General features: G+C 40.1%; 1 protein-coding gene across 1 annotated transcript in view; it reads right to left on the minus strand.

The window, feature by feature from the left end:
* ARHGAP42 (Rho GTPase activating protein 42) overlaps positions 1-15,695 on the minus strand; it is a 318,656-nt gene that overhangs the window by 78,077 nt on the left and 224,884 nt on the right. Inside the window, exons 5-6 of the mRNA XM_043482449.1 lie at positions 13,640-13,741; positions 5,148-5,258 (exon numbers count right to left, since the gene is read on the minus strand). Of these exons, the coding sequence (XP_043338384.1) occupies positions 5,148-5,258; positions 13,640-13,741 (213 nt within the window). The remainder of the gene's footprint in view (positions 1-5,147; positions 5,259-13,639; positions 13,742-15,695) is intronic.

Below are 15,695 nucleotides of genomic sequence, written 5' to 3' on the forward strand. Positions count from 1 at the left end.
CTATCTGATAGACCTTTTTAACTTAGCAAGTAGTTGTTCAGTTTCAAAATTATTCACATCTATTAAAAACCTAAAAAGCATTTTATAAGCATACTTCATGATATAATAAGCTATAGAGCTAAAGCATGTTAACTAAATTACCTTGGATTTTCTTCAGAAAATGATTTAAAATTAAATTTAGCAGTCTAAGGGATGAGTATTAAAAGCAGCATGCTTTAGTTTATATTAAATTGCTTATTCTCACTTTTTCATATGACGTTTAAATATAACACAAAAAGTCTGAAGTCTAAAAAAATAAAGTGAAAATGTTCTTATAGAATTTAGATGCATATTTTAAAGCATGTTAAAATTTAAAATGTGGTTTTGAAAAAGCTTTAGCTGGCTTTGAAGCACACTGACAAATGACTCATCAATACTGTTTTCATATCTAGTGATAACAGTTCATGTGCAAGCTCATACTAGCTTACTGACGCTTATGACAAACCAGGTACTTTCTGCATTACCTGCATCAGATGAGACAATTCTGGGAACTACACACAAAGCTTATCCCCGACTGACAGATAAAAGCCTGAAGATCACAGAATTGGAAAAGCATTCCAAATTCACAGAGCTGTAAGACTGAAGCCAAATTTCAACTTATGGTCACTTAGCCATTATACTTTGTCTCTACATGAAAAGTGGCCAATTACCTGTGGCCTCGGGAGACAACTTAAAACAGAATAATGAAAGAAGGATGGAAGAACAAGTGAATGAGAAGAGATATGTGCATGGACTCAATCATCTTTACCAAAGTGAAGATAAATCTCTTATTTTCTTCTTCTAATTTTTAAGGAATTAAAATAGCTTTACAGTCCATTTTTCTAGGGTCATCCATTTTATTTGGTCAGAGCAAGCAATAAGAACTAATTTTTGTAATGAAATAGTCCTTAAGGCTGTTGGTGGTATGAAATAGTTAACTTTGGACTTGGAATCTGGCTTCCTGGTTCTCCCTCTCTTTAGGTTTGTGACCTCAGGCAACTAATAGTCTTTCTGTGACTTAAGTTCCTCATCTTGAAGGATAAAAACTACCAATAATAAAGCCATGGTGGGGTTCACATGGGAGAAGACAGAAAACACAGGACACAGAGTAGATGCTCACAGAACACTAGTCCCAACTGAGTACACTTGCAGGATACAATCAAAACATAAACCAACTGCAGCTGAATGAATAAGGGAGTTAAGTTATAAAAAGATTACTTTGGTTTTCTGAGTCACAGACTTCATGTTCCACAACAGACTTTCAAGACACTGCGTTCAACTCTCTTTTGTAGGCTGTTCATGTTCAGCTACTTCTCAAGGTTTTTCTCCTAATCCCTCAAAATTCTCATAAAATCTGGGCAACTCTGAGAATTAGGAGGATCTTATAATCAGGAATCAGGAAATCATATTTCTCCCTCTCTGATCTCTTTTCCCCCATTACAGACCTGAACTGACATATCTTGTTGGCAAATCTGAAAGGATACAGTCTAGCACTGCTAGACAGAAATATAACACAAACCACAAATGCAAACTAATGTGAAAATTTTGATTTTCTAGTAGTCACAAGAAACTTAAGCAAGTGAAATTTAATATTTTATATGGTGTATTCAAAAGATGATCATTTCATCAACATGTAATCAATATAAAAGAGATTTAATGATATTTCTTTAAAAAAAGAAAGATTTACTTTTTTGCACTAAGCCTTTGCAATCTAGTATGTGTTTCAGGTTTGGAGCATATCTTAATCTACACTAGTCTCATTTCATGGGTTTGACAGTCATACATAAATAGTTGCTACCACACTGAGTGTGAGTCTAGAGATTATGAATTAGCTACCATCACATTCCAAATAAAACATGACAAACAGGGGGAAAAGGTCATTAAAATCATATAGCTAATGGAGAACTGAGTTTAAAAAGCTGGCTTTCTGTATACTTCAAAAACAGTAATTTATAAAAAAATATATAAATGCCCCTCTTTTTCCATATTTTAGACTCAGATTCTCCTAAGAATAATGAAGCTGTAGGAACATCTTTTCCTGGTACCACCTGAGCATTCTGTAGACATTTTATCATAAGTACAAGTTGACCCTTAAACAATGTGGGAATTAAGGATGCCTATATGCTCATGTGCGTGTGTGTGCACACAACACACACACATCCTTTGGAACTCTGTGTATAACTTTACAGACCAGTCGTGGCATCTGATGCTCTGCATCTGTAGACCCAACCAACCCGCAGACTGTGTAGTACTGTGGTATTTACAGAAAAACATCCGCATATAAGTGAGATCCACATGGTTCAAAGTCGTATTGTCCAAAGGTCAACTATAGGAGGATCTTGACATTAACTGAAATCAAGGAAAATTAGTCTCAAATGATCATCATAAAGCAAGAATATTATTTAATGGGAATCAACAGGACTATTTATATTTTCTACTTGCTATCACAGAATCTGTTTAAGTCACATCCCTAAGGTATTTTGCTTTACTCTAATGCTTATTTGTTAAACAAATCTCAGCTAAACTAGCATAGATTGCTTCATTTCTTCAATATAAAGCTTTATACAACAGGAATTGGATTTCTGCAGGAAATAACCTTCAAAGATATTAAAGTATCCTCATGTGTTTTTATCTTTATAGCTCCTGGGGGCTTTGTTTTTGAAATCTTAAAAGCTTTTTTCCTCTAAATTAATTTGTAAATGTAGAATGGAGCATGCCCATGTTCTAGTGCTCCCGTTTCTATTCTTCTCAGTATGGGGGTGGAAATTAAGTAAAATCCCATGGATGAGACTTTGTGGCTGGAAATGGAAGGAGACTAAACTGACAGTACTATTTGGTTTGGCCAGACATTCTAACAAGAAAAATCCAGCAGCCAGGAAAATGTTTTGGAAGAAGGACAAATTTAACATCGACCTTGACTGTGGTGTCACCAGAAAGGCATGCATTTCAGAAGACTTATCAGACCATCCCAGTATGGGATACCACAGAGGGAAGGAAGAAAACACATCTCAGTTGAAGGACAGTTTCCACTTCTCTACCTGTACTGTCATATGAAGTCACAAATTCTTAGCATTCCTTCTGTGACCTGTGAGCAAACGATTTTACAATCTTTTCCTATATACCTGATGTCATCTTACAGAATGGTCTGGTTCACTGTTCCCAGACAGGATGGGCTATAAAAGAGTCTTGGATGGGGAAACAGGCTACACGCATGCCTCTTCAGAGGAGAGAGTTACTGCAGCTGTGAAGGGATCATTCCAGGTGCGAGGAAGACCCCGCAAAGCAGAGGAGCACAGTATCTGCAGGGAATGGGAATGCCTACAGAAGGAGGGGGAAGGGAAAGCATCGGAACTAATGAGGACACTCTTAACAAAGAGCTGAAATTCAGAAATCCCAAGAGGCAGGCCAGTGAGGGAAGCATGCCAACAAGGAGACAGGCTTCAAAAATCATGATATGACTCAGAGGCAGGACCTACTCCACCAGAAGAGGAGGAGGAATTTCAAGAATCAGTCATCTTCCTTGATGAGGGCTTGTCAGGCTGACCATATGTCCATGAACCCCAGATGAGTTTCAGAAAGCCCCGTAGACGTTTATCAGACCCCAAAGCAACTGCTTAATAAGAGGCTATCAATTCAAACTAGGGGGTTTGAGGACTTACTGTTTGGCAAACAGGACTTGCAGTCAAGGCTGTCATCACAGTGAAAGCGCTCAGTCGTGCCCGATTCTTTGTGACCCCATGGACTATACAGTCCATGGAATTCTCCAGAATACTGCAGTGGGTAGCCTGTCCCTTCTCCAGGGGATCTTCCCAACCCAGGGATCGAACCCAGGTCTCCTGAATTGCAGGCAGATTCTTTACCAACTGAGCTATATAAAGTTAAATTCTTGAGCCTGTGGTGTGGTCTCCAGTCCCTTAAAGCCTTCGAGGTGAAGGGTTGGTCTTGGAAACGTGCGAAGCAGCCAGCAGAAAGGCAGCTGGCTCTAGCTGAAGGGACAGAAGTGAAGCAGGGATACAGAGCCAGGCAGGGGCTAAGACTCTTCCTGGACTCTGCTCTGTCCCAGCTTCCCATCACCTTTAGGTAATCACTGATGGGTTTCATCAGGAAATAAAATTTCCAAATATATTTAGAAATGTATCTTCCCTTCTCCCTATCATCCACTAAATAAGGAATAGGGTATTTTATTGCTCATAATAAGTAGTTTTTTTTTTTAAATAAACTGACATAGGAAGAAAAGAGGGGTTAAATTATATATTTGATTTCCTATATATTTTATGATCAATACTCTATCATCTTGCCTATAGAACTTACCCTTATTCATCACAGATGATACCTCATGAAAATGCCTATTCAGGCAATATTGTAATATATTAAGGTATTACTAGGGAAAAAATGCCAAGAAAACGAAGTAAGTTTATAAAGACCAGCCACCTGTTCTTTTCTGCAATGCAGTTTACATTAGGGAATCCATTACTTTTTACACCGACTTAGGAAAATAAATGACTTCACTGTAAAGTCAGGCAGGTCTCCGCCTTGTAAGGAAGCAGAGTGGAACAAAGGAAGAAATACAGCCTTACCTTCTCTCCCTTCAACTAAAAGTTTGGTAAATGGGTCACTTTAGTGGTGAGGTGTTTTCCCTTAGGTATATGTAATATACATGCTTTAATGTTAAATTTTAGGCTTTTTAAATCAACAGGCTATTTCAGAGCAGTGTTAGATTTACAGAAAATCTGAACAGAAATTAGAGTTCACACATACCCCCTTGGCCCTTACCCACACAGGTTCCCATTATTAACACCTTGCATCAGTGTGGTACATCGGTTACAAAATGATAACCCTAGATTGATACATTATTATGAAAGTTTACAGTTTACATTACAGTTCACTCTTGGTATTGGACCTGCTGTGGGTTTTGACAAACGTATAATGAATAACATGTATGTACCATTACAAATGTCTTATAGATTAGGACATTTCATTGCCCTAAAGTGCTCCATGCTCCACCTACATACCCTCCCATGCTCTCTCCTTTTATTTTTAAAAACCATAATTTTCAACAGAAAAAAACTGCAAATTTTGCTTAGAAGATGTATTAACAGCTACTATTTTATACAGAAAATAGATCTTACCGGTTCGACAAATTCAAACTTCTTTTTTTCCTGAACCTCTTGAATTTTAAAGACATATTCTAGTGATGCCTCATAGAAGTTCTGATGTTCTCGGTCAATCTGTGTATCTGCCTAAAAAGCATAAAAAGGCAAATCATGACATAGGGAGTGATTATTGAAGGTTTGTGTTAGAGAGGAAATCAAATATTATTCTATTCTGAAACCTTTTTCAAAAATTAAGTCCTACAAAAAGTTTGAATATAGCAATTGTATCTTGGGAATACAAAGACTATGAAAACACAGTCCTTGTCCAAGAGAGCTTATAGTGTATGGAATGGGATGAAAACATACACACACAAACAGAGCAAACATCCAACACTCATTAAATTAAAAATGATTATAAAAGGGTATGTAAATCCATATGAAAATCTAAGCAATCACAAAAGAGAGTCTAAATTCTGGGGGAAAAAATGGTGGTGTTCTGAGTTGAATCTTAAGATGAATAACTGGCCATGAGTAGTCAAAGATAAAAAAAGGGGTCACTCCCATGAAAACGTAAAGAGGGATGAAGAAGTCTGACAGAGTCTGCCTTCAGAGTAAGTGGAGGGAAGGAGGCAGAGGCAAGGCTGGAATAACACTACAAAAGCTCCTGAAAACTGCATGTGGTGGTTTAGTCACCAAGTCGTGTCCGACTCTTGCAACCCCATGGACTGTAGCCCGCCAGGCTCCTCTGTCCATGGGATTCTCCAGGCAAGAGTACTGGAGTGGGTTGCCATTTCCTTCTCCAGGGGATCTTCCCGACCCAGGGACTGAACCCAGGTTTCTTGCATTGCAGGCAGATTTTTTGCCACCTGAGCAACAAGGGAAGCCCTGAAAACTGCATAATGTCTCATTTAATTGAGGAAGAATCATCTGAGAATATTCAAGAGCAGGCTTTCCTGGTGGTTCGGAAAGTAAAGAATCCGCCTGCAATGTAGGAGACCTGGGTTCAACCTCTGGGTTGGGAACATTCCCTGGAGGAGGACCTGGCAACCCACTCCAGTATTCTTGCCTGGAAAATCCCCATGGACAAAGGAGCCTGGCAGGATGCAGTCCACGGGGTTGCAATGAGTTGGACACGACTGAGCGACTAAACACACACATTACAGAGATAATACTGGTAACAGGGTTCCCAAAGCAGAGGTTCTGAGCAATGACTCATGCTGCAACAACGCTGTGCACATTCTCTTCCCTCTTCTATGCTCATCATTGTCCTCGCATGCTGCCTTTAGAACTGACTGGTTCAGTAAAAAGGCATGCTTTTACCTTACTTTCACTGCCCAGCTACACTACTCCTCTCCACCAGCTGAGATTACTAAAGGCAGATGAGTAGAATGGCCTCTCCAGAATACTAAGTATCTGCCAGCAACAATTTGGGAATAGGACATTGCTTTGGAGCCATTTTACATTGATAATTTAACCAAAAAAAAAAAGCTGAAAGAAAGATAAAACTAGGTTTTCTGGCTTTGACAGCATAGCATCTTAAAACTTCATTTGAAAGAAGGACTTTTAAAAATACTTACATAATTAAAAATAACCCAATAAGTAGTTCACTAGCAATGGTTAAACTTGAGAATTCCAAGTTTATAGTCTAATATATCAGAAAGTGCAAGTGTCAGTCATGCAGTTGTGTCCAACTCTTTGCGGACCCCATGGACTGTAGCCCACCAGGCTCCTCTGTCCATGGGATTTCCCAGGCAAGAGTACTAGAGTGGGCTTCAATTGCCTTCTCCAGGGGATCCTCCTGACCCAGAGATCCAACCCGGGTTGTCCTCATTGCAGGCAGATTCTTACCATCTGAGCCACAGAAGAAAGCCACAACACATCAGAAGAAAATATAAATCAAGTGGGAAATTTGGACCAGTAGCTTTTCAGGACCCTAAGTCAGTATTTCACACAAATTATATACATTTTCATCCCACCACTTAGAGGAACACACTATTTATAGAATAAATGGTAAGGGGATATAGGTGGTGGTATGTTAATAAAGTTTAACAATTGGCTCCCGTGGGGGTCGGGGAGATCTCTATTGACACCATTTGCTGGTCTTTGTGGTATAAATATTCCCAAAATAACCAGTTCCAAAGCTCAAATACAACATCACTGAGCCAACAACGAGAAAGAGATGAGAAAACTGGCCCTCCAAGAGAAAGCTCCAGTACACCACGGGGTGTAAAAGATGCAAAAATATTTTCGGTCTCAGAGATAACAGTCTATCCCACAAGTTATTTCTGCAGCTTCTGTTTAAAAGATGAACTTTGCAGTCAACTCGCACACAGGGACAAACCTGAATGCCTGAAACGCTGTTAGAGCCTAAAATGCTTATTTCTGGTTAACAACGCTGTGCGTAAGAGTTCGCAGAGCAGGCATGCTAGCCATTGAAAGGCCTACTTCGGTTAAAGAGCTAACGCTGGTAGCAGAGTTCCCCAAGGCAGAGGCTCTAAGCAACGAGTCGTGCTCCGACACTAGGGGAACGTGGATTTTAGGAGGGTTCCCACCTGAAAGGAAGGCGTGAATGCGCAAGGGGGCGTGGTCAGCTCTCCCGCCAGGTCCTCTCGCTTCACCCCAGGCTTCGTAAATCACGACTGTCTAACAGCTGAGAACAGCACAGGCGCGGGCTGTCACAAGGAACTCTTGTGGCCACGGGCTAATGTGTTCCGGAAGCGTCTGTGCGCTCCACCTGAAAAAGCCCCTGGGGCCACGTTGCGGTGGGGAGGCTGAGTCACGCTGCCGCCGGGGTCCACACCGAGGCGGGAAGACGGCGTGTCTGCGGTTCTGGCTGCTGCGCCAGTGGGGAGAGAAGAAATGTGTTCGCGGCTCCCGCGGCTCCTCCAGTCTTCCCGTTTCCCTGCTCGCGCCTTGCCTACCATGGGTTCCACGAACAGTGTGCAACAGTGTGAACAGCGAGACACCACCCGCCTAAAGGGTGAAACTAGTTCACTAACGCTAAAACCGTGCAAGCGATACGGGCTGTTTTGAACCCCTGCTTTGCATCTGGGAGCCTGGAATTTGCGTACATGACAAGCAGAAGGTGTCTACATGACCAGCCTCCAGTAAAAACCATTGGCTCTCAGTCTACGAGATTCTATGTGAAGTCACTCAGTCGTCTCTGACTCTTTGCGACGCCATGGACTGTAGCCTACCAGGCTTCTCCGTCCATGGGATTCTCCAGGCAAGAGTACTGGAATGGGTTGCCATTTCCTTCTCCGGGGGATCTTCCCTACCCAGGGATTGAACCCGGGTCTCCCACATTGTAGACAGACTTTTTACCGTCTGAGCCACCAGGTAAGTCCCTTAGGAGATTCTAGTAGATATCATTTCACGTGCGTTGTCATGATTCCTTGCTGAGGGAATTAGGTCCTGTGTGAATTAAATCCTCTGGGAGAGGATTCTTAGAACCTTGTGCCTGGTTTCCCTTAGACGTCAACAATTAAATTTACTACACAAATCTTCTGCGAAAGGTCATCTAGAATGCAGGGTACTAAAAGAATACAATAGCTTAATTCTCTTTTTTTTTTTTTTCAGTACCAGATTTAGAAAGACATTCTTCTACCTCAGATGAATTCCTTTAGTCCTTGAGCTCATAGCGTGTATCAGTTGCTATATACTCATTAACAACTGTGGTCAAGTATTTTGTACTGGAGAAATAAGATAACTATGTAATTCATAGTCCAAACTTTTAAAACCGAAAGGGAATAATAATTACTCCAGAACAACAGATTGCTTAAGTAGCTGTTGTTTACGTAGCAAAGTCATCCCAGTAAGAAACCAAGTTAGGTACATAAGAAAACCACACAGTTCAGCAGACTGCAGATACCTAAATTCCTCCTCACACACTCTAAGCTGTCTTAATTCAAACTAGAGGAAAAAGGGATAGTGAAAAAAACTATCACTCAGGTGACAGCTGTTGATTTATTCCCAGAGGAAAAAGGATTTAAGCTGGATGCTGAGGAATAGAGACGTTCAGAGAAGGTGGAGATAAAAGAAGAGTTTTAGTGAGGGACTAAAGTCAAGAGAGGTTATGCTCTGGTAGATGGTGCAAAGGGGTTTGTCTGAAACTGTCAGAGGCGAGAGCTGAGCCAGCACAGAGAGAATGAGTACACACCGCATCTAGTAAACCAGGCAAGGACTGGAGGAAGGTGTGGTCAGGATCAGAGCTGGACTTCAGGAAGGTCAGAAGATTAGCGTGAGCGCAGTGTAGAATGTACTGATTCAACGGAGAAGCTGGGTGCCCCTGAACAGAAGGGGCCCTCTTACTTGATACGGGTAAGCGTGTTTGGTATATCCTAGTAAGACAAGCTTGAGGACGTGGGTGTGAGAAGCAAAGGGGAAAAAGTCGAAGATAATTTTGACACAAGAAATAACACCAAGCATTAACAGAATTAAAGATGTGAGAAGCAGGGTCAAATTGGAGAAAACGGGTGAGATTTCACACATGTCACTATGGGGTCGTAGTTACAAGTCAGTGGATAGTGCAGAGGTGGTCAGGATGGGAAGCACGGTGGGAAACACTCACTGAGATGTCACAGACAGCATGAAAGGAGCAGAGCCTCAGGGATGCAGAGAAGGATAAGAACAGCGGTAAGTAGGACCTGAGGGGTTACCTTCACTCAGGAGGTGGGAGAGGAGGGCCTGCTGAAAGCATCTTTACTTATAGATACTAATAGAAACCCAAACTCTTGGCTCCTAAAAGGAACCCTATACTCTTCTAACTATAAAACTGATACATACTTATTACTATATTCATTGTTCATTATTATAACAGGGAAATGTAAAGATAATAAATTAGCTGCAGCCTCACTATAAATAGTTTGATGTACAACATGCACCCAAAAAATTACTTTAAAAGACATGAATAATAGTATATATTCTGGTTTAAATCCTGTTATTCCACACTTAGGCTAACAAATATTCCCAAATGTCTTTAAATGTTTTTTCAAATAAAAGTTTCACAGTCATATCAATTCTGTTTTTGGCCAAGCTCTATTTGTGTATTTATCCCAATCATTCTTTTGTGCTATTTTGGATGTTTCTAAAATTTTTATTGTGAATAACTCTTGGATCAACATATTCACACAACTTATTTTTATCCTCATTTCTAATAATTTCTTCCAATCAAATTCCTATCAACAGAAATCATTTCAACTCTCTTGCACATATAAGGTTGATTGAAATATGGTCAAATATACCTCAAAAGTTTTTGAATGATTTCATATTCCCACCAGAAAAGCCAAAGTCTGCTCAGTTTCCCATACCTTCACTAACAATGGATATTATCTTTTAATAAATTAACATGCTGCTACTATCATTAAATTATACTTTTAAAATGTATGATATAAAAACATAATATTTATTATGGTTTATATTTCTTCTTTGATGAAATGCCCTTTCATATTCTTATTCCATTTTTTTCCACTAAAACCTTTATCTTTTCCACACTGATTTCCAAAAACATCTTATATGTAGGAGATGGTTATCCTGTGTCATATAAGTCCCCTAATACTTCATCTTTTAATTTGATTTAAGGTCTTTTGAAAGAGACAGATTACTTTTATGCATTTTGGTCTTTCTACATTTCCTTCATGATCTCTTCCTCTTGGTTTATGCTTAGAAAGAAATTATCTATTCACATTTCAAATATTACTTCTTTTAGTCTACTGTAAAGTCCATAATTTTGACAAGTCTGTTTCCAATTCTGTGTACTCCAATGGTGCATCTAATAGATGGCCTTGGAGCTTCACCAACACAAGCTGACCCCTAATTCAGTCCTGGTAATGGATAGTCACTTGGGTTTCCATGAGCAAAACGAGCAAAGACTCAGCTGTGTCCTTGAGAAGGCCCAGAAGGGTCTTTCTGAGAACAACTTCATAGGCTTGGTGCCGACAGAAGGACCAGAGCTGCTCTGCAAGGGAACAAATGAATCTAATGCCATGTTACTGAATTAAACATGTGTGGGCAGCATCTCCCTGTAACAGGTTTGACTCCTGGAAGGACTGAGGTAAAAATAGAAAATAACCTACATTTTTCCTTTTCTATACTATATGCTCAGAGGAGTTGCTTTACACAGCATTTGTGTTGTATTTGTATTTGTAGTGTATTCTATCATGGGCTGTGCCTCCTGGAAAAAAAAAGTGTGTGTGTGTGTGTGTGTGTGTGTATGTGTTTGTGTGGTGGGGCAAATGGAGGATGCTACTAACCATGTTACAGGTTTTTCTCCTAGCATCCAACTAAATATCAAGCCAGAATGAATATTCTATTCCGTCATATCCCAACGGATTAGGAGCCACTAACAAGGATTAAATATTGAGCTACACTGTCAGGGAAAATTAAAGCATAACCTCTAGAGGACTTTAAAATTATGATAGAGTTAGGAAGTCAAACCAAGCAATCCTAAAGGAAATCAGTCCTGAATACTCACTGAAGGACTGATGCTGAGGCTGAAGCTCCAATATTTTGGCCACCTGGTGACGAGGGCCGACTCACTAGAAAAGTTTCTGATGCTGGGGAAGATTGAGAGAAAAAGGAGAAGGGAGTGGCAGAGGATGAGATGTTTAGACAGCACCGCTGACTCAATGGACATGAATCTGAGCGAACTCTGGGAGACGGTGAAGGACAGGGGAGACTGGTGTGCTGCCGTCCACAGGGGCGCAAAGAGTCAGCCAGCTAAGGGCAGCCTCTCATGGTCACCAAGAACCTGGCGACTCTTCAGAGACTCTATGAATTACCCTTGATTTGGAGGCAGTCAATTTTTAGAATGTGCCTGGGCCTTGTCTTTGGTACATGATAGTGACAACCGGGGGAGCCTTTTCCACAGATGACTTCGTCTACATATTGCATTCTCTCTCAGGTTCATCCTAAGGCAATGTTTAAAAGTTTAAATAGACATGCATTTAAGAAGTTTAGAATATGTGAACACAATATTAAAGAACAACATAGCACACTATAAGATTAAAAATGTTCATGAAAATTAAAAATATAATTTCTCTTAATAATCTTAATAACAGATTTTTCTCCACTTCACATTACCCCCAAAATCTTTCCATAGGCACCCAACTGTCTATTAAATTATCCTGTTTTAATAGCAGGTATTAATAACAAGTTATTCATTACAGTGAAATACAAATCTTTCCAACGTTCAACATTTTAAGTGAGGAAATTCAATTCCCTCTAGGGGAACATAAAAATACAGTAAAAAGGAATCAGCAGTAACTCTTCCATGCCTTTTGACTGCAGTTCCACTGCACTTGAGCTCGTTAAGCATGCCTCGTGGCTGAACACGAAGGTCAGAGAAGTAAGGATAGGAGTAAGTAGGGCAGAGGACCAAGCTGAACTTGAACAACAGTTCAGGAAGGAAGGTGACTTCGCTAGGGAATCCGAATGAGACATGTAAAAGAGTTCAGCGATGCAATCCCTAGAAATACAGAGAGGAGATGGAGACGAGACTGAAGAGGCTCGGGACCCTGCGCCACTCCCTGGGGCGGGCTGGGGCAGTGACAGCTGCGGGGCACCCAGCTCAGTGACTCCCGCCCGGGTCAGCTTTGAGACTCACCACTGTGCGCTGGGGGGAGTGTGGGTGGTGAAAGACCACAGGGCCATTTAGAAAAACGAACAAAACATATGCTATCACTGGAGTGAAACTGCATCACTCCTCAGTAAAAGAATTTTCTAGCTGGCTAACTGTAGTTAAAACACTACCAGTGAGAAGAGCAAATTTTCAGGAAAAAAGGAAGAAATGCATTCCTTGTATGAGAACACTGTGTACATTAGTAAAATATTTCTGTTGACTTGTTTAAATTGACAAAAAATAATGAAGATATTAAAACATGTAACTGTATATCTTTTCTCCCTTAATGCTGATGTAGCGATTGAAGAACAGATGTTTTTAACTTAATATAAATGTTACACCATGAATTTGGTAGGTCTTGCTATTTAGAATGGCTTCCTAGGTGGCTCAGTGATAAAGGATCTCCCTGCCAAGCAGGAGATGCAGGTTCAATCCCTGGATTGGGAAGATCCCCCAGAGAAGGAAATGACAACCCGCAGCAAGATTCTTGCCTGGGAAATCCATGGACAGAGGAACCTGGCGGGCTACAGTCCATGGGGTCACAAAGGAGTAGGGCATTAAAATGTGCCCAACAGGAAGAAAAAGAAATAGCCTTGTTTCACTTTTTCATTATTGAAGGAAATACTAATCTTTCTCTTGGAATTGTTAATTTTAAATGTCACAAAGCATGTAAAATGCTCAGCACCCTGCCTGTGTATCTATAGTAAATGCTCAATTAGCTTAAATTTTTTTATTTTTTTCATTTATTTTTATTAGTTGAAGGCTAAATACTTTACAATTAGCTTAAATATTCTTATTATCATTATTTTATTAAACAGGAGCAGATTCTGAGATAATGTCTACTTTTGGAAATCTGGACTTCACATGACAATGCTAATGCTCTTTTCACATTTCAACTGGAAAAACTTACCTCTTGCAAATGAGATTCCTTTTTCTTTGCAGACAAATTTAAATGTTTGTCAAGAATGGAATAGTATTTTTCACTCTCTTTGTCAAATTTCTTCTTTCCATCCTAGGAGATCACAAAAACAACAAAACATTCACATCAGAGAATCAAGATAACCTTGATTTCCATCATTCCCATCAAGCGTCCAATAAAATTATTTAATAAAGATTCAGTGAGCCTCAGTTATGTGGAAAACTTGATGAAGTGGGAAGAAGGATATGATGCAAAATCATCTGAGTATGTATTCTGCTCTCAAAGTTCATAGAACTACAGTATGGAGGGGGCAGGCTGCTTATAGTAGCATCCTGTTGAGCACTCTGTAACTGATTCTCAAGAAATTCTGACCTAGGTCTGGGACATAGCCAAGAGAAAAATGTCTCTTTTAGGCTTTTTTGGTGAGTCAGATGAGTTAACATACAAACAGTTTATAGAGACCACTCACAAACTCTTTGCAAGGAATCATAATATTTCCCAAGTCACAAAAAAGATAGCTGATATTTCAAACAAGTCATTGTCTTTTTTTTTTAAAGTAGAAGAAATTTTTATGGGCTTTCCAGGTGGCTCAGTGGTGAAGAATCCACCTGCCAATGCAGGAGACACAGGTTTGACAATCCCTGGGTTGGGAAGATCCCCCGGAGAAGGAGATGGCAACCCACTCTAATATTCTTGCCTGGGGAATTGCAGGGACAGAGGAGCCTGATGGGCTACAGTCCATGGGTTTGCAAAAGAGGCGGACACAACTTAGTGACTAAACAACAAGAGAACGGGAGATAGGGAGGGGCTATTATAAACAAAAAGTCCACTGGAGGAAATTGGGAGTTTGAAGTATAGTGGCTTTTCACTGGCTTAGTTTGACAGTTTCACATTGGCTGAGCTGTTCAAACAGCACATTCTTGATAAAAAGGAAAATACATCTTCACCAACTGGTGGCGTGAAATAATTAGATCAGTTCAAAGTCAAATCAAAAGGATTAGAATCATCTGCATCATATACTCGACATAACTTAATAACTGACCTTTGCAATGCTAAAATGACATTGTTTTATGGGCTCAACTGTAACCAGGCTAGCCCTTTGTTGGAAGAGAATACTTCACCTTTCCCCTAAGGCTTACTTCTATAGAAATGCAAACAGAATACAGTTCTAAAGAGAACAGGGCATGCCTAGACATATGGTCTTCTCCAACTATAAATATGTTATCCACCAGGTATGTTTTTTCCATTTATGAGTCCATATGAAATAAATACTACATGACCACACTCATAAATTTCACTGGCCAAAGAAGTACTACTCCTTCCTTTTATCTCAAGGCTTCTTGATGTGCAATGTCTGGACCACATTAATCAAAGAGTTAAGTATTTTAAAGGCTACTCAAAACATACATTCCTATTTCCCTTATACAGAGATTCAGACAACTCTTTTTAAAAAGCTCTGTGATTATTATGGATAAAGCTTTTCATTTATTTGAATCAGTAAATATTTGGAGGAGATTAATTAAAAATAACAGTGAATGGATGGATGAGGAGAGGAGAGGAGACTCTGGGGGGGAAGTGGGGAAGAGAGGAGAAGACAAGCAGGCCTCTGGTCTGTCTGTCTCACAACTCAGGTTGTCAGCTCCAGACTAACAGATGAAGGTATTCTGTTCTGATCCAGTAGCACTCTAAACTTCTATCCACTCAATTATATTTCCAGAAACCCATCATGATCTAGTTGCATGGATGGAACTTTAGAAACTTAACTGGTAAAGTTGCATTGAATGAAAAAAACAAGTAGGGTTCTGCTGTAAATGTTCTAGACCTTTGAAGAAGTGCAGGGATATGTGTGCATTGCTGATTATACCTGGAAATAAGGCAGGGAGTCACATCTTCAAAGGATTTTTATCGTTTAAGGAGAAAATGTCTACCAGGCGAGACACCATTGGAAAACACCAAGCGGCATCCCCACCCAGAAAAGGCCCCTGGGGGAAGCGCACAGCAAAGTGTGGAGGAGACGCCGGAAGGAGGCAGGCAGGTCCAGGCTCAG

Source organism: Cervus canadensis, chromosome 11, assembly GCF_019320065.1.
Source record: "Cervus canadensis isolate Bull #8, Minnesota chromosome 11, ASM1932006v1, whole genome shotgun sequence".
NCBI classification, from domain to species: domain Eukaryota; kingdom Metazoa; phylum Chordata; class Mammalia; order Artiodactyla; family Cervidae; genus Cervus; species Cervus canadensis.